This window comes from Gasterosteus aculeatus, chromosome 8 (genome assembly GCF_964276395.1).
Source record: "Gasterosteus aculeatus chromosome 8, fGasAcu3.hap1.1, whole genome shotgun sequence".
NCBI lineage: Eukaryota > Metazoa > Chordata > Actinopteri > Perciformes > Gasterosteidae > Gasterosteus > Gasterosteus aculeatus.
In genome coordinates this window covers 11,582,293-11,601,312 of record NC_135695.1, presented here as the reverse complement: position 1 = coordinate 11,601,312, position 19,020 = coordinate 11,582,293, and the positions used below count along the sequence as shown (strand labels likewise).

Sequence of the window (19,020 nt, the reverse complement as noted above, 5' to 3'; positions counted from 1 at the left end):
AATAATGACAACAAACCGAGGCAGTGTTTGGACGTGGAGTTGAGAACGCCAAACGAGAGCACCAGAGAGCACCGAGATGTTGATTGCTCACTGTTATGTGTTCAATGTCCTGGTCAATTTGTATCTTGGTCCTGTTTGGAAAAAAATGAAGAAAGCAAAAGAGAATTGTTTGTTTTAAGATTGTTTATTTAATGTGTTAAAACAAGGACTCTCAAAAACCCCGTATCGCTCAGGCTATGATCATCACGGCGCTTTACCCTTTGTCTCACATGTAAACAAACTTCATATAGGCCCTCGTACCATCCGTCTGCTAGCCAGGACGCCAGCCAATTAGTAAGCTGCACAGTCAGGCAGCCAGCCAGCAAGTCGCTCAGCCATACAACCGACCACCACAGTCAGCCAGCGAAGCAGTGATGGCAACCTGCTGCTACTCTGAAATTGGCTCATTTTACCCCTAGAGCCTCTGACATAATACCCACTTCAAGCCCTGTTTTGGGCATTAAGCGCAGATTTTACAAGATCAATGGCTTCCTTTGTGTTTGAACTCTTTCCGGTGGGCGGGCAGCTTAAAGAGCGGGGCCTCAGGGGCCCCAGGTTGGGACCCACTGTTGTCTCTGGTCATCAGAGTGAAAGACATGGTGTGTGCCCTTCGCCAAAGCCAAGATTGATTAGCTGAAGGAACAATGCAGGACAAGGCGGTCCTTCACTGGACGCTGAATATGAACTGGGTGGATTTGTCTTGCTAGACTGGGAACTACACGGGGTCAATGGGATCTCAGACCCTCCCTCTCTCTCTCTCTTTCGGTCGCCTTCCACTATCTCCCTCCCCTATATTTTTGAGTCTCAAACACCCTTGTCCTGGCCTTCTTCTCCCTCATTGAATCGTTTCTTTTCCACAGGGCCACAGAGAGGACAAACCTGCCAATGCTGCTGGGCCCCTCGCCAGATCTGTCTAGGTTTTTCATGAGGACTCGTCCAGGATCCATCACCACTTGCTGACCACCACCCTTCGGAGGCTGCCATGTCCGTCTGAGCCCACACATCCTCGTGCAGCCATGGCCCAACAGAGCACTGAGCTGTCCCGTTGCTAGGTGACAGGGCATCCGAGAGGGCAGAAGACATGTTGGGACGGAGGCCCGGAGACCACTGCACTGAATTCTGTTACTTTACCAACTACTGTAGTAACCATGGAAACGCTACAGAGGGCTGGTCTGGTCTGCATTGTCATCGTCATCACGGTTGCCACAGAGGTCGAAGGAGGTCAGAAAAATGAGTTCTCCCAGTCGCAAGGTGAGCGCAGGCGATTATGTTCTTGGCTCTGAGATTCTCAACACACCACGGCCTGTTGTGAGCCGTTTCCTCAAGTTTGGCGATTGTAAAGTTGTAGGCGCATTATTAAAACACGTTCTATATTTTACTGTATGGTGATCCTGTTGTTTTACAGAGACATGTTTTCCCACCAAAGAACAGTAGAGTCATCCACTCTGGTGTTGGAGCAGGTCTAGGACCATGTTGACCTCTTCAAACCAATCAAAATTTCAATGTCAAAAGAGTTTTAGAGACCTGAGTTAGAAATGAGCATGATATTAACAGCACACACCTTATTGTCTATAAGTCTTGATGAAGAGTGCGAAAAAAGAATTGTTTTATTGTCAGTGATCCTGGCTTTATACCGTGGGTTCCTTTAATTATTTTCACTCTCTTGAGAGCAAGAGACCTTTAATGTATTTTATTGTCAAGGCGCCCAGATTGAAATCTGTTTCTCATTTCAGCATTCTTTGCTGCCCATGTTTAGAAATTTTGAATAAATACCCGTTTTGAATTTGTATTTAACTTAGTTTAACTGTGATTTAAGGATTAACATGTGTTCCATAGTTACCGTAATTGTTTTGAATTATAATTCACATGCACAGTGCTCAAATTGGAAAAACCTGTGTGAAATCAGCCGTAGAAGAAAACATTTCAGTTCGGAACCTGTCCTCTGACCGGCGGCGGCGCACTGCAGGCCTGCAGGTCCAGGCTGCTCAACTTGAACTCTGTGTCCACAAATTGTGTAGCTGGCTCAGCCACGTGCAACCCCCACCCCCTCCACCTCCTCCACCCACCTCCCCTCACCTCTCACCACACAGTCGCTCTCACACACACTGAAGCTGGAGGGACTGAAATCCGCCTGAAGATTACGGACTGTCCGTGTCTCGTCACCCTGAACAAGGCTGTGATTGTGTATTTCCTAAACTTAACCTCTAACCCCTCACAGACAGCTGTTTCCAATACTCTGCTGTGCTGCTTCCTTGAAAAAACCCACCCCTCAAAACCAGATGTGGTCCAGAAGCTGCGAGACATTTCTATAGTTACAGATAGTTTGGTCTCAGCTTTCACTGCTACGGACTTAATATTTAAAATGAACAATGTATCGAATGACTGTGTGTACTGTAAAAAGAGTATATTGATATGATGACATGCTAAGCGCCAACCAACAGAAAGACAAACTTGGCAACTTGCTGGTGCAACAAAGTGGCGCATTTAGCGGCTAAAGAGCCAGATAGTTTACTCAGGAGTTGGTGGAGACCAAAAAAGAGTGCGCAATAACCGGCCACACGTTGTTCTGGGTGAAGAAGGACCACGCCAAATGATAGCAGATGTTGCGTTGTGGTGGCTGGATGTGGAAATGGGCAACAAGCGCACCATAGCATCTGTAAAAGGTAATTTAAATTATATGTTAGGATATGTCAGTGCACATAAACTGCCACAAATGCTCTCATTTAGTCACAAGGGCATTAGGTCGGCCACCGGTTTTAGGCGATGAGGCCTAGTTCCAGCTCATCCCAAAGATGTTGGCTCAGTGAGAGCCAATCCAATTGTTTCTCACCAAACTGGGTAAACTACTTCTATATTAAGCTGGTTGTGCACACGAGTCAAGTTTTAAGCACATTTGGGTTGTCATTTCATGTTCGCCAGTCTTACCGGTGGAGGTTAAGTGTTGCAGGGACTAATTTAAAGAGACTTCCCCGCCACATTGTCACCTGGAAGCCGTTAGCCGCACAGCGAAAGGATACAAAAGAATTTGGACAGGGCAGTCTGCATACTGTTGGCAGTGTACGTGCATGTGTCACTTCCTCGTGAATGCGACCCAGGCTGCACACAGCAGAACTGAAATGGAGGCACGGAGAGGCTTTTTCGTAGTTTGTACGGAATCATCAGAGACCTTTCCCCTGGTTGAAGCCCGTTCGTCTGAGTTGGCATGAAGGTGTGTCTTGGACAGAGGGAGAGTATTTTCCTTCAGCTATTTTCGTTTGGTGATAACAGACGGGTGATGCCCTCCTGATGGGTGTATTCTGCTGTATGAAAACTCTTTAGCCTGGGAGTGTCTCCTGTTGAAGCTTTTTTCCACTCTCAATAAGGCTATTTTGCACTATTGGGCTAGTTTCTCCTCTTCGGTTAAACCGGAGGAAAAATAAATGCGTTGCATATATAGTAATACATTCATAAATGGGTAAATGCTATGTTGAAAAAAAACTCATCTATTCCTCATCTATCTTATTAAAAGTAATGAAATACTTCCGCTCAAACGTTCTGTTCAAACTATGTCTTTAACCACTTTGCTGGTTTTCGTTTGTCCAAAATGTATTCTGTGTGTGGGCTCGTTAATGTCCTCCTTGGAGGTGAATTATATCTACTTCATTAACACCCTCCCTTCATTTTTCCTCCAGGAGCTTTCCTGTGCTTCAAAGTTAATGGTAATACCACATGCCTGATTGCTCGCGGTGGTTTGTGAGAGCAGGGCGGATGTGTTGTGGGAAAACACAAACTACATTAAGTGCTCCTGCAAAGCTTGTCCTTTTAAACAAGTTAGTGAAAAAGAAATGAACAATTTACAGTTTATTGATGGTTGTAGCAGAAATAGCAAGCTAAAGACATTTTATTGAGTGTCGTTACATATACATAATATTAAATTTTTGCTTGTCAGGGCTCCAGAAATACACCTTCAAATGAATACTAATACACTGAGTATTTGTTTGACTAAATTTCCCATGTCAAAGATACAGCACGAAGGCAGCGTTTGTAATCATGCTCGCTGTTTGTTAAAGCCAGACCTTGCTTTTTCTGCCTACAAAGTGTTTTTCCCACTACACAGCTCTCCAAGTCTGAACCAGGGAACTCTGATCTCTGGGTATTTACTCTGTGTGGGAAGGGGCTGCGACTCCCAACAACGGAGGCCAGAGGTTTGATGAAAACTGGGCTCTTACTCTGGTGACCTTTCCCCGTTAGTTAGCTGACGTTGGCTGTTTAGAGCTGTGTGTGTTTGGACAATAAATCTCCACCAGGCCTCGGCATAGACTGGAACAGACAGGAAGTATACAGTTTCAGGGTAGCCATGGCAACGTCCCCTTGGCCTCATGTGGGAGCGGGTTTCGGAGTAGGACCGAGTCAGTAATGGACCAAAAATTGTGCACGTTTCTTTTTGCCAACAAGGTAACTTTCTCCATAAAAAGCCCCTTGGTGTTATTCTGAATACGCAGCCGTCTAATCCTCAACTGTATTTAATTAGAATCAATTAGGCTAAGCTGAATGTTGGCTTTAATAGGTTAAACTGATTTGTTTTTTATGTGTTCTTTATTACTCTCCGTCTAGCTGCCTTCCTGTCCAATCTAGGTCGTTATGAGATTGCCATCCCAGTACGCGTAGGACCCAACGGTGAGGCGCTGGACACAGAAACGCAGCCACATCACAGAAGAAGGAGCCGCAGCACTGAAGACGGACTGCCTGACTCTGTACTGCCATTTAAAATAGTTGTCCTTTCAAAATCTTTCTCTTCAGTCCCTGTTTCACTATAGGAATACACTATTTCATCTACTTAATGTTTTGATGCAAGAGTTTTTTTTTAACTGAACTGTGTTTTTCCATCTCTTAGCTCTTCTACCAGCTGTCCACTTCACGCAACAACTTCCTGCTTAACCTCACGCTGCAGGGAGGGCTCCTGTCGCGACAGTTCAGGGTGGAGTACTGGAAGAAAGGACGATTAGCCTGGAGTCATCCTTACTCTCCCCATTGCCACTATGTGGGACACCTCCAAGACCAGCCGCACTCCAGCAAAGTGGCCCTTAGCAACTGCAATGGCCTGGTAAGACTGTAACCTGCAGGTCTATTCCAAATCTAATACAAGCAGTGAGGTCACCAGCAACAATAGCTCTGCAAATGAGGGATTAGTAGTTTATTTATTTGGATCAAAGCATGACGTTTTAAGAAACGTTGGCTTCATGCTTTAACCAAATCAACGAGTGCGGTCCCCCAGGAAGGGACATTTAATGACCTAATCCTTGGAAGGATTCAGCCTGAAACGTTTATTTATTTTTTCTTCATGCACACCAGCACTGATTATTTTAGCAATTAAGGATACTTAAATTACAATGCTCTCGTTCGTGGCGTGTTAATCAACACGTTATATGGACCGGATTGGAAAATATTGAACGTTAAATGAAGACTGTTTAATAGTTGGTTGTGTGACTTGGATTAATTTTGATTTGGCCACTGTTCAACAATTGAAAACTGGTATTAACCATAACTCCAATACAACACGAGCATGACGTCAGTAGGTATCAAACAAATATTGTTTTATGACCAAATCCTTTTATACCCGCCACATAAGACAATGATCCTCATAAAGATAGGTGACACTCAACGCACTGTACCAATGGGGATGTTTAGCACTCAAGAATGCCTGTTGTACTCAAGTGCACAAAAGAAGTGTGAGTGTGAAATGTTGTGAGTGCAAACCCAGCTCTGCAATGCTCAGGGGCCACGGTGGTTGGTTTTAGAAAGTTTGTAACTGTGCTGCTCGACGGTTCAGCATCTTCAGCGCTCTGTTTGAAGTGTAACCTCCAACCCACAATGCATCATGTTCTGGCATGCCCCTTTGGGGATCAACTGAAGCCGTGGTCAACAAGGCAGGTTATGGGAACTATGGACCTTCAATCTTCTATATATTGTAACTGTCTTCAAAGCATTTCTTTCTCACTCTCTCATGAAGAAATCTGTTCGCAATGCCCCAAACTAGGAGATCAAAGTTACCCCCCGCTCTCTAAATCATTGGACTGGATGACTTGATTGTGATGCATCATTTTGTTTGCAGAAATGATTTTTCCTGCATTCGTATCACAGTGTATCCTCTCACTGCAAACCGCAGGCTCCACAAAAACAGTTGTATACACAGCTGAGGATTAGATGTGTTCACAAAGCGTTAATAAGCAGCACACATAATTACTGTTGGTCAGACCAGCATGAGCACATTCGCCATTGAGCGGGCGGCGTGTCCAGGGGAGCAGCACTAACTATATTATGAGATTAAAGGCACTTTGAGAGCCGCCCGCCGCAGTGAGTCCAGCGGAGACACTCGCTCTGAATGGGCCAACACATTTGGAGCGATTCAAAGAAAGTGTCATTGTTTCTCTCTCTGTCTGTTATTTTTCTCGCTCTCAGTCACGCTTTCATGCTCTCACATCTGTGTGTGTCTGCGTGTATATGTGTTTTTTTGTCTATTCATGTTTTTATTGTGTGGGGTCCTGATGCTGTTCTCAGGTGGGTCAAGCAGAGAGCCCTTTTGAGGGGTTCATAGTGGGACAGTATACATACAAAGTGATATGATGATAATACTAAGCTTAGTAAATAAAACTATCTCTAATTATAACAGGATTACGATTGTGATGAACGCATTTCCTTAATAATGACATGTTGCATGTTATTTTGCTTTTTATGCATGTTTTTATTAAAGGGAAAGGGATTAATTTTTTCGTCATTGCCGTCATCAGTGTATGTTGTATATTTTTGCCACAACAAAACACCATTGTGTTTTTAAACTTTCTGTGATGCAAAATCACTAATTCCCAAATTAATACTCTACAAATATTGTGTTTTACCGATTTACCCATCGGTCATCTCCCCATCATCTCCATTGTTTTTTGCTTGCGCTTCTGTTTCTTCATTATCTATATTTTAATTGTGATAGTCAGTGAGTGAAGCCTCACTATGGAGTACATGTTTTTGCACGTGAGCTGTTAAATGTTTCATTTCTTTTCATTTCGAAATCTTCTTCCCCTAAACAAACTAGGTACACAGTGATCATAAAAGAAGGTCTCGTCTCCTCACGCTGTCAGTTTTCTGACCCTTTAGCACAAAGATCCAACAGATCACAATCACTCTGCTCACCTTAACTTACCCTGCCTGCTTTATTGTGCATTCGTCTTGCAAATATCAAGAGTAAAAGTAATTCATTTTAGTCGTTACATTATTGGAGCATTTTAGATGATCGGTATTAGTGACTTTGCTGTTATTTATCTATTTATCAAGATGAAAAAGTAGACATCCGCATAGTGTGACGTTTGTGATATTTGTATTATGAAAGCAATGATTCCTGTTATTCCATTCTCTTCTATTTTATTCTATTCTCTTCTATTCTGCAGCAGGGGGTGATTGTTGCAGGGGGAGAGGAGTACCTGATTGAACCCCTTGTCTCACCAGATAACCAGACCAGGACAGAGAAGGGGGAGGGAGCTGAGGGGCGTCCCCATGTGGTTTACAAGCGCTCATCGCTCCGCCATCAGTACAAGGGCCAATCCTGTGGAGTCATTGGTGAGAGGATAGATATTCTGGTATTTCTGGAAGCAGCACGGGTCCAGACAGGAGGAATGAACGGACCCAGGTTTATATGCATTGCAGCCAGCAGCAGAGGCTGGTGGTTGTGTCCAAGTTCCCAGTTGCGATTGGGTGCGACTGAGTCTGTGTTGCAGGGCGTTGCTGGAGGAGCAAAAAGTATGTTCGGAAAACAAGACAAGCAAAATGGAAAAAAACTACTTTGTAATGATGAGCTTTTGTTCTGCTCTTCATCCAAGAAAAGAACAATTGTACTTGGTAAAGTAAAGAATAGATGATAATTTATGTCTTTCCCAGTTATGCCTTTAAGTGATTAGAGCTTTTAATGTATAATTGGCTTTCCTGCTGCTGGGCTGCTTTTTTTTTCACTAAATCAATAATTCCCTGTGTGATCTTCCTCAGATGAGAAGCCGATGAAGGGTGCGTCATGGTGGCAGAGAACTCTGAAGACGCCGCCGCATCATGTGGGCCGCGGCCAGCTGCCTCTGAAGCGCTCAGTTAGCCGGGAGCGCTACGTGGAGACGCTGGTGGTGGCCGACAAGATGATGGTGGGTTACCATGGTCGCAGAGACATCGAGCAGTACATCCTGGCGGTCATGAATATTGTAAGTGTCACAACAAAAGATGCACATGCACAATATCTCAAAAATAAACGCTTCCGCTATTATCGGAGTTATTGTTGAGGAATAAAAAAACAAACTAATTAGGCAAAGCTTCATGTCAAAGTGATGTTTTTGTATAGTGTTTCTTAGTTTTCAGCCAATAGTCAATCAACAATCAACACTTGTTCAGGTTCAGTAATTCTCCAACGTTAGTAAATTGTTAGAAACTAACTTGCATTTATGAGTCCAGAACTCAAAGTAATTTGGAATGCATTAGATTTGTGGTGAAATCATGGCATGTTTAATGCTAAGAGAGAAAGAAAGAAAAGCAATGTTTGAATCAGATGGGCTTAGTTTGGATGTCATCATCCCCGCACCCAGACTGTTACAGAAACCAGCAGCATTTGCACAGCGTTGTTGAGCAATGTCGCCCTGATTCCACCAGACTTCAATGACGTCTAGTCTCTGACTGCAGCTTTAGTGCTAGTTGTGGTTTAACTCTGGACTGTTTCATTTTATTAATGTTGTTGCTTTAGTTCTTTCATTGGACCTTTTGGATGCACTCACTTTTTAAACATCCTCACACTAATCCGTGACTAAATCCGTCTATGGCTTAAAATTGATCTTATTAGTGGCGCAAAAAAAGGATTTGCTTCTTTGCAAACTGGGCCTCGACACATCTTAATTCGTGATGGTTCACTCCCATGTCTATTTCTAATGTCTGAACTCTAGTGTAATGTATCAGCTGTTTTTAAGACTGGTCTTTTCTTGTTTCCCTGGAGGTCAGGTTGCCAAACTTTTCCAGGATTCTAGCCTGGGGAATGCAGTCAACATTGTGGTTACGCGGCTCATTCTGCTCATGGAAGACCAGGTACATAGAAATAGTTGACCCACCCTCTCTGTATGCCTCTTTGTGTTCCTTGTTACCTCTTTGACTGCACAAAATTCTTCCCTGACCAGCATCTATGACTTCTTTGTAGTATATAATTCTTGGTTTAAGTGTGATGTGTAGGTGGTGGCCAGCGAGGAAGAGGGAGATGAGAACGGCTTTTGTACCTGTACGACCTCTCTGACCATGGCCAAAAACCTGAATTCAGATCTACTGGCTGATGCAAAAAAACATAAAAATACACCACATTCCTCAATGTCGTTTTTACCAATATTTTCTTGCCACGTTGTGGTAGGACGGTCCGCCACTTGTTCCAACACTTTTGTGCAGACTGAAACTTCTCACTGGACAGATTGCCGTACGGTTTGTAAGGACAATCGTTATCACCAGACTACAAATCCATCGAGAGATTCTCTAATTATCCCTCTAGCGCCACCATGAGTTTGACTCGGTATGGATATTCATCTTCTCCACTGGATAAATTGTGACCATATGTTTGGTGACTTTTCCTGTTAATTACCATCCACAAACTACCTGCAAACTAATGAGATTCTCATCCGCTACAGCTGCACTCTGTGCTAATTAGCATGCTAACCCGCCGAAATAAGGCACCGAACGTCAGCTTGTTGGATTTGGGAATTGTAAGCAAGTTAGTTAGTATTTAGCTCAAAGACTTGGTGTGGCCGGCCTGACTCACGCTATAAGTGAGGGAGCGGAGGTTAGCTAGAGTGCAGAATTAGAACCCACAACTGACCACAAGACAGGCTCATAAAAAGTGCACGACCACGCAAGCATAGCACTGGAGATAACTGGGCCATCTGGCTACCCAGTAACTGACCTTAGTAGCCCATCATTAACTGTGGCTCGGTCGCAATGTTTGTACTTCCAGCAATTTGAGAGATGAAATGCAGTGAATTAAATGGCTATTACAGTGTGGCTTTGGGATTTCCTCCACAGCCGTCTTATTAGGGAACACATGTGATTCATAAGGTTCATACTGCCTCAAAATTAGCCTCAGAATTTACAGCTTGGATGTGTTTGTAAATGTTGGGATCATTAGCGGTGGGCAGTATTATTGTCATTCATTCTCCGCGGGCCATCGAGGTTGAGGTCGGGACAGGATTGAAAGTAGTCTCGACCGGCGGTTCTGCTGCCGGTTTCCAGGTCTGAAAACGGCAAGCTGCCTCTGGAAAATTAAATCAGGCCAGCAGTGGGCCCAGAAATGAGGGACTGTGGGATGAGACAATTACTAGTTATGTCACCACATGCATTCCTGGGTTACGAGTTCTCGCCAGCTGTGGCCGGCAGAGAACTCCCTCCTTTACTTCTCCTGTTCCTCTCCTCTCTGCACTCTCGTAATACTCGAATGCGCCTTCACCCTGATACTGCTTGCAGAGTTGCTTTTCAATAGAAGAGAGGACGGTTTCTTAAGCGTTTTAATTCTGGAATCCAAATTTTAGAAATGTTTTTCTCACCATGCATGACATACAATTACTACTGAAGTTTCTATCCGGAGAAGACTGTGTGTATTAAAATGTTCTTCTGACCACCCAAAGTGCTCCACACAACAGCCTGCACCCATTAACACACTACTTGTAGGGTCTACCATGCAGGGTGCCACCGGCCCATTAGGAGTCCAATTTACTTATTCACAAGCATTCATACGCAACCTTTGGACCAAATTTGTTGGATGAGGCACCACCGTATAATTATTGAGTTTGCGTTTGATTTTTGTAATCTCCCCTTGTTGGCACTGCAATAACCTCTTTAACCTCTCGTGTGAATATGAAATTGCTGGAGTTTAACCTCCATTTTTGTGTTTTTAAGATTTAAATCTACAAAAGATGTAATTTGCTTTTGACTCTACGTTTCCTCCCCTTGTCTCTCTTCCAGCCAACGCTAGAGATCAACCACCATGCAGGGAAGTCTTTAGACAGCTTCTGTAAGTGGCAGAAGAACATTCAGCACCGGAGCAGCTACGGTAACGCCATACCAGACAACGGGATCGCTCACCATGACACTGCTGTGCTTATCACCAGGTCAGAAATACAAACAGGCAAACCTTTCTCCCAGGAGGAAGACTCTAACTCTGTTCTGGAGTTTTCTTCATATGTAGATAAAGGTAATTTAGAATAAAGACGTTGTTTGTGTGACCAAAACAAAAAGGTTTTTGGTCACAAAGTCTGGCTGCAAGGGAAGTAGCTGTGCCGTGTTTATATGTGTAGAAAACCCCTCAACCTCCTTCTGCAACCTCTTAAATACAAGTATGTAAGTCTGCTTTCCTAATCATTAAAGGGTTAAACCGTTTCCTCTTAGCTAAATTGTTACATATTTTTGGGAGAATCAGAAACAGAGAAAAGGGAGGAGAAGGGTAGAAATTGAAGGAAAGCTGCTTTGTTTCTAACAGCGCTGCTTTCTCACAATTTTGTAATGTCTTTAAAATCTCTGTTTCTGATGCTGCTGCTGGAAACCCGAGACAACAGTGGTGGATGCGTATAAAGCAGATAAAACACTGATGCTATTGACTGAGGAATGTGCAACAGAAAACAACACAACAGTGCTTTGGTCAGAGTGCTGTTGGACTGGGCTGAATCAAATGCCTTCCTTTTCTTCCTCCCAGAATGTGAAATGAGCTTTTGTAAGTGTGAAGATCGATGAATGTCTTGTGGTTTAGGTGGTGGCTTTGTGGTTTTTATGACAGGATTTATCAAGCGGAGCGGATGGAAACTGTCCAGACAGATGACACCACAGTAACCGTCCATGATTTCCTGCAATTGTTCTTTTATATCTATATCTGTCCACTATCACTGCTGTCCACTTTCTGCCCATAGTCTCTGTGTGAGCGTGTCTGTCCCCATCTGTGAGTGTACCGAATGTCCATGTCCAACATGTTTGTACGTGGTTGCATATTGTAACTGTAACTATAGCTTTGCTGATGCTGCTTCTATGTATGTGTGTGTGCGCGTCTGATTATTAGTTTAACAGCCTGGTTGATTTTCCTTCCTGTCTGCAGATACGACATCTGCATCCAAAAGAACAAGCCCTGTGAAACCCTAGGTGCACACATACACACACACACGCACACGTTTGTACTTCTCATGCATTATACTTACTGTACTTACTACTGACATAAAGCAAAGCCTCACCCCTGAGCTGAAACGTAACCCTCTCGAGTAAATACTTAAGCTCACCCCATACATAATACATAGTCTCAGTGGAACCCAAGTCTGAATTTCCAAAGTTTGAAAGTTAAGAAAACTGTTTATACATCTGAACAAAAATAGGTCTCCGGCTGCTAATGATACAAATCATAATAATGCAATAGAATACGATTCCAACCGCATACGTGTGTGCGCGACAGGTTTGGCTCCTGTAGGAGGGATGTGTGAGCCAGAGAGAAGCTGCAGCATCAATGAGGACATCGGCCTGGGGACAGCCTTCACAATCGCCCACGAGATCGGACACACGTGAGAAAAACACACGTGCAATAAACTTCCCACTTTCAGGGTTATCGCTCTTTTGATTCAAGTGAAAAACACATTTGTCATTTTGATCCGCTGAGAGTTAGTAGCCGTTTATTTTCTCTGAGTCACACTTTTTAGATGTGGAACTAGTTACATGTGGGGTCTGTGACGCATCTGGAGATGCTTCTTTTTTTTGTTTTACATATCTGGGCGGTCTCCAGGTGACTTGTCATCTATCTGCCTTGAAGCGTGAATGGGCTATGTGCATTATGTCTGCACACAACCCAGAGAACAACTAAGACAAATGGGGGGGTCATTTGGGTCGCGGCTCCCTAATGATTAACACAGGTAGCTTTTGAGTACTCCGACCACAAGGCCCACTGGCCAACATGAGTGTGTGCTGATGTATCAAACGTGTTTCCTCAGCCTCAAGACTATTATATCAATTGTTTTGACATCACAGTGCAGCATTAGATTAAATGCAGGCCTCTTTGTGGTAGACGGTATCCACTTGAAAAGACGAGACTGATCAAGACAGAACTGGCTCCACTGAGGGTTAGAAATCATCTCAGAACATTTATATTGCGTTCTCAAACACATTGTTGTCACTGTCTCTCATGAATAAAAAGCACCAAATGGAACCACTAACACTGTGTAACATAATATACTGAGGGATATTCCTTTAACATTTTTATATAAATCTTGAACTCTGTTAGCTTTCTATCCAGAACTAATAGTTCTCAAATATAAGGATCTGAGGGTTTCCTTTGAATAAATTATGTTTGGTTTCCAGCGGATTTCCAATATTTCCCAGACATGAATGCCTTAGTGGAAAGATAATCTCTGTCCTAATGAGGATAATTATGAAACGTGATCATTTGTTACAGTTGTTGATTAATGCACTATAATCTTTCACATTGGGGCAATTTGATATTTAAATGTCAATAACCATATTTATGATTCGGGTACCTTTCCTGCTGTTCATGTTAGTTTGATTCATTTTGTCAGGAGTAGGACAACATGTCTGCTCCTTAGATCCCACTCACTTATCCGCAGTGGTGTTTTTTTTTCCAATGTCCTTGTCGCTCCTGCCACAAGTATTACAGCCCACAAGGCCTCACAGAGTTGTCACTGTTTCATCACGGGCTTTAGGTTTGGGATGAACCATGACGGAATGGGGAACGCCTGCGGGCCGCGCAGCCAGGAGACCGCCAAGCTAATGGCTGACCACATCACCATGAAGACTAACCCATTCATCTGGTCCGCGTGCAGCCGGGATTACATCACCAGCTTCCTGGAGTGAGTCGGCCTTTCACATATCTGCAACACCACAAATAATTTGGTAGTGAGAGGTTTCAAGAAAGAAACATTACTTGAATTTCTGAGTAACATTTCGGATTGAGACACAATCAAATAGATGGATTATGATAAGAGGAAAATCCACTTCAATTGAATTGCATGTATCCTGTATGTAACTTTACTCATCAGTTCTTGTCTTGTCCTTTTTCTCTTCTCTCAGCTCAGGAATGGGCTCCTGTCTGAACAACGTCCCTCCCAAGCAGGAGTTTGTGTACCCCACCACAGCACCGGGTCAGGCCTACGATGCAGACGAACAATGCCGCTTCCAGTACGGCGTCAGATCGCGACAATGTAAATATGCGGTGAGTGCTCCGTCTATATTTACCTACGTCCTGCGAATTCATCTTTCAGCTTACCTTTTCCTCACGTTAGCTGCAGCAGAGCTAACTGCTAACTTCATCCTGTTACCATGCTTCAAAATAACATTTTGAAGTTCAACAGCTATGTATACAAAGGGCCTTAAGTACCTTGTAACGCGCTATGCAAATAGAATGTTATTATTACTTTTACATACAGGCAAATAAGAACGCCATCAGTTATTTCAGTTTGCCCGACCCACCACACAAGAGAGTGTAATTGCCATTCGAAGAGCAATGTTACTCCCAGTGACCGAATACATTCAACTTTAAAACGTCTTTGCTTTTCCAAGAGGCTTAGTCAACTGTGCCATAAAGCACAACTGATCTTTCTTCTTTGATGTTGTAGAATACATAAAAATGATTAATACAGTTCCCTTTTTAGATTTAGTACCGTCATCTTATTCTTGATGCAACTGCGCTGACTTAATCCTTCTCTGTTAGCCGACTCAATGTCAATTAAAGTTATTTACTTCACGGCTCATTCTTGATATTATTTCCCCGGCTCTCTCATGTAGGTCGGCCTCCCTTGACAACGAGAAACATCTTGAATGTTGGCTGAATGGCATACACTTCATTGCGGTCAACTTTTATTGGGCCAGGTTCAGCATAAAAAGACATCTTGAACAGCGTACAGCTTTGTACTCATTACATAGGTACCATGTGGTCAGAGCACATGAACATAATAAAACATAATCCTGTGTATTATAGGCATCGCTGTAGCAGAATGGAAGGTGAACAAGAGTGTGACTGCTCTTGTCAACGCAGGTTGCTTGTCTTCTATTTTGTAATTCTTCTTCTACACACGCACACAGGAAGTCTGCAGTGAACTTTGGTGCATGAGCAAGAGCAACCGTTGCATTACCAGCAGCATTCCCGCTGCAGAGGGAACTATTTGTCAGACCAACACCATAGAGAAAGGGGTAAATACTCAAATTAACCTTTTTTCTTCCATTATTATTTTGCAAGTTAAGACAGATCGGGCTTACCGACCGAAATAATAATACAGTCACTGTTCTATCTGAACATGTGTGTAAACCAAACATGTGTGTCTGTGCCCCAGTGGTGCTACAAGAGGGTGTGTGTGGCGTACGGGACACGTCCGGAGGGCGTGGACGGGGGCTGGGGGCTGTGGTCTCCCTGGGAGGAGTGCAGCAGGACCTGTGGAGGGGGAGTCTCCTCGTCGATCAGACACTGTGACAGCCCCAGGTAGGGGTTAACAGACCCATCACTCCTTTGCCTGCTTATTTCATCCTAGTTAGCCACCCAGAAGACATTGTAGTTCTAGCATTGTTCCAAAATAAAATGCTTTTTAGGATGGGTAATGTTAATACTCACATGCCGTAGAAGGAGTTACTGGTCGTTGTAATCGTTCCCTCTGTCTGATGCATTCATCCAGTGGCGGGAAAATATCAAGGCCCCAAATTCTGCAGGAAAATGATAATATACTTAAATTCATAATAAGTCAAATGTTCATGCGACCTACAAAAAGTGTCTTTCCATTTAGAAAGGACACATCATTTATGGAAGCTAGAAGTTGTTGAAGCTTCATATGAAGAATTTATCTTTGTGATGGTCGGTGATTGAACGGTATAGAAAAAAAACACGGAACTTAATTATTGATGTAATAGGGTACTGTGACGAAAGATTCAATGTACATATTTAGAAAGGAAAACATGTTTTACATTCACAAATATCACAATCAGTTACAAATAGTGTATTATATTATAGAAAAAAGCAATGGTATTAGTGGGGACCACAGGTCACTAACCGCCAAGTCACATTCCTTGTATGTCTGACATATTACGGCAATGAAGGTTTTCTGATTCCTGATTCCCCTGATTTACAAATTGAAATTAGTATCAGCAAAGACAAATTCAGACATCCACATCCTGATAAAACGCTTCATGATTTTTACCTGTAATGAAACCGTAAGAAAAGGCCACCTCAGAAAGCACAAAGGAGGATGATTATTTACTGGCAGCAGCGCCACTGTTTCTATTACATGTGAAAGTCTGAATCATCACTGAACAACTAGCATCCTCGCTCTTGAATCACAGTCACCAGATCCCTCATCTTGAATTGATTAAATTGATTAAACTGAAACCAATATTTGATGTTTCAAATGAATTGAACCCAATATGAGGCCAACAGTGTTCTTATGTATCCACCGAGAGCATTGTTTGCACATTTCGTTTGGCTCCAATCCCTTAGAAGTCGTTGAAAGTTTAGCAGAGGGAGCCATTTGACATTGGTTTGCTCTGGCTTCTTTTTAGTTCTTTTATTACATTTTTTTATGAAGAGGTGTTGTTGTGCCTCTGAAAAAGCAATAAAAAAAGACAGACAGTGAGATTGGAAACACACATGAAGGCAGACAAAGCAGAGATCAGGAGCCAGTGGTGTATGGTGATGGGATGGAGGTTAGATATTTTCAAATTGTTGTCAGATGTGACTGACTGGCCTGATTCCCTTTGTGTTTGGTTGTAGGCCAACTATTGGCGGAAAGTATTGTCTGGGGGAGAGAAAGCGCTTCAGGTCCTGCAATATTGATGTGAGTATCGCTGTTCTTCAACAGGCAGTAAAACCACGAATTGTGCTTGGTCATTACATTGGACTCATGGGATTGCATGTATTTATGTATGTTCATGTGTGGATAACCGTGTTTGTTGCAGGAGTGCCCTGCAGGCTCCAGGGATTTCCGGATTATTCAGTGCTCTAATTTCGACAGCGTTCCTTTCCGGGGAAAGTTTTACACCTGGAAGCCATACAGAGGGGGTGAGTGAGTTACCGATCTCTGTTGGAGGTGTGTGTGTGTAACTATCTGCAGATTTCCTCTTTGCCCTCAACATCCCTCTCAACTGTAAGGAGTGTGTAAGCATCTTTCATTGTTTTTGTTTTACATCCAGCAACATTACATGTTGAACACTTTTACAGCCGAAAGATAAACCCAATGCTGCTCGACACGTTGGTATACAATTACATTTAAATGTATTAGTACTAATAGACCAGTCATGATGGTAATTCACAGTCTACAGCATATTTTATATTTCATTTTTTGTTATCATTATTATTACATCTTACACAGTAATAACCTTTTTTTTATTAAATACTACATCTACATAAATCTACATAATGTAGTATTTTTACATTGTTGTTAAAACAACTTTTCCTTTTCCTGGTATTTCTACCACTTTTTGTAATAATAAAACGGTGACAGTAATTGATGGGAGGGAGAGGAGTGATGAGGTGAAACATGAAAGTCTCCTGCCAAGTTAGAATCCGCAACGCTGCTATTAGATAGTCATCGGCTTGGGCCCTTCAGGCTGCCAGGACACCTGCTAATAGCTCAAATTACATCAGTATGCCAGCAGGTTCACAAACGGGCCACGCACATGTTTTTTAAGAAATGTGGATTGAAAGTCTTCTAAGATACTGGTAATGTAACATGTCATGTTGTCAGAATGTTCCTTTAACTAAAAAGAACCTAGCTAGAAGTTGATTAGGAGAATTAAAGGTGAACAGATGAAGACAAACAGAATGATTTGAGCCAAGAGTCAATTACCAGACAAAAACAGAAGCCAGGAGGGAAACTGTGTGTGTGTGTGTGTGTGTGTGTGTGCATGTGTGTGTGTGCATGTGCGTGCGTGCGTGTGTGTGTGTGTGTATGTGTGTGTGTGCATGTGCGTGCGTGTGTGTGTGTGTGTGTGTGAAGAGAGAGAAGGGAAGCTGCAAACCTCGTTCTGTCTGGCCTGCAGATGCTGGCCTGCACAGAGCCATTCCCACAATGCCTTGCGAGAATTCCTCGTTCCTGATGAGCACTACGCGGGCCGTAAAAGATAAATAGTTTAAACGACATAACTGCCTTTAATCTAGCTCTCCAATAACATAATGGTTTACAGAGATGGCCAGCCAGCCAATTTCAACTTCAGGCAACAAGTGCTCCTTTCATCAAGTCAGCTGATTTTACAATGGAAATCCCTTGCAGCTGTTAAAATAGGAACGGTGCCATAGACTCTGCCCTGCGTTAAGGCCGGATCACACCACCCAGCCCCCTCCATGTCTTCTGCAGCCCTCTCACACTCAAATTCTTTTTGCTCTTTTCCTTCAACTTTAAGCCGTCTAACTCAAACTTGCTTTTGATCTTTGTCATCACTGCTGTAGTCTCTCCATCTCTCACTTTATCTAGTTCACTATTATGCTCTCTCTCTCTCTCTCTCTCTCTCTCTCTCTCTCTCACTCTTGACACTGAGAACAGAACCAGCTATATGAGCTCAGGTACCCAAGGACAGTTCATTAATGAGGGCGGTGGTTTAAGCAGCTTTTATTCTCGGAAACAAGCCGCTCTGCATTGCTTTTCTTGCAGTCTTAGGAGCCTTCACGTTCAACCCTCACACCCCATACAACACACCCTGCAAGCTATGATACACACCGTGCAGCAAGCTCACATTGCCCCGCCAAAGCTATGCTCCATGGGAATTGTAGTTTTCCATTTTCTGACTTCTTTATTGTGTGCAGGCTGTGCCAGTACATCCTCTCGTTCCCAGTACACACGGTACCTGCTTCAGCGCTGCCAGCACAAACAAGCATAGCCCAGTCGTGTCCACGTCTACGTGCCTAAATCCACCCAGTGATACATGGCCGCAAGTGTGTACCACTTGGACTGCAAGAGGGCGTTTGTGTGCATGTGTTTGTTTCCTCCATAC

At 43.2% G+C, this 19,020-nt stretch overlaps 1 protein-coding gene across 3 annotated transcripts in view; it reads left to right on the top strand.

Moving 5' to 3' along the window:
* adamts10 (ADAM metallopeptidase with thrombospondin type 1 motif, 10) overlaps positions 1-19,020 on the top strand; it is a 36,195-nt gene that overhangs the window by 4,019 nt on the left and 13,156 nt on the right. Inside the window, exons 2-17 of one of the 3 annotated variants that reach the window (XM_040183901.2) lie at positions 900-1,091; positions 1,183-1,290; positions 4,633-4,772; positions 4,913-5,122; positions 7,458-7,626; positions 8,050-8,252; positions 9,037-9,120; positions 11,032-11,177; positions 12,152-12,195; positions 12,500-12,605; positions 13,755-13,901; positions 14,122-14,263; positions 15,133-15,240; positions 15,381-15,526; positions 16,805-16,868; positions 16,990-17,092. In XM_040183901.2, the coding sequence (XP_040039835.2) occupies positions 1,188-1,290; positions 4,633-4,772; positions 4,913-5,122; positions 7,458-7,626; positions 8,050-8,252; positions 9,037-9,120; positions 11,032-11,177; positions 12,152-12,195; positions 12,500-12,605; positions 13,755-13,901; positions 14,122-14,263; positions 15,133-15,240; positions 15,381-15,526; positions 16,805-16,868; positions 16,990-17,092 (1,915 nt within the window). In that variant the 5' untranslated portion in view covers positions 900-1,091; positions 1,183-1,187. Of the gene's footprint in view, positions 1-899; positions 1,291-4,632; positions 4,773-4,912; positions 5,123-7,457; positions 7,627-8,049; positions 8,253-9,036; positions 9,121-11,031; positions 11,178-12,151; positions 12,196-12,499; positions 12,606-13,754; positions 13,902-14,121; positions 14,264-15,132; positions 15,241-15,380; positions 15,527-16,804; positions 16,869-16,989; positions 17,093-19,020 lie in introns of all 3 variants that reach the window. The other 2 variants (XM_078108185.1, XM_040183902.2) reach the window with 2 other exon arrangements.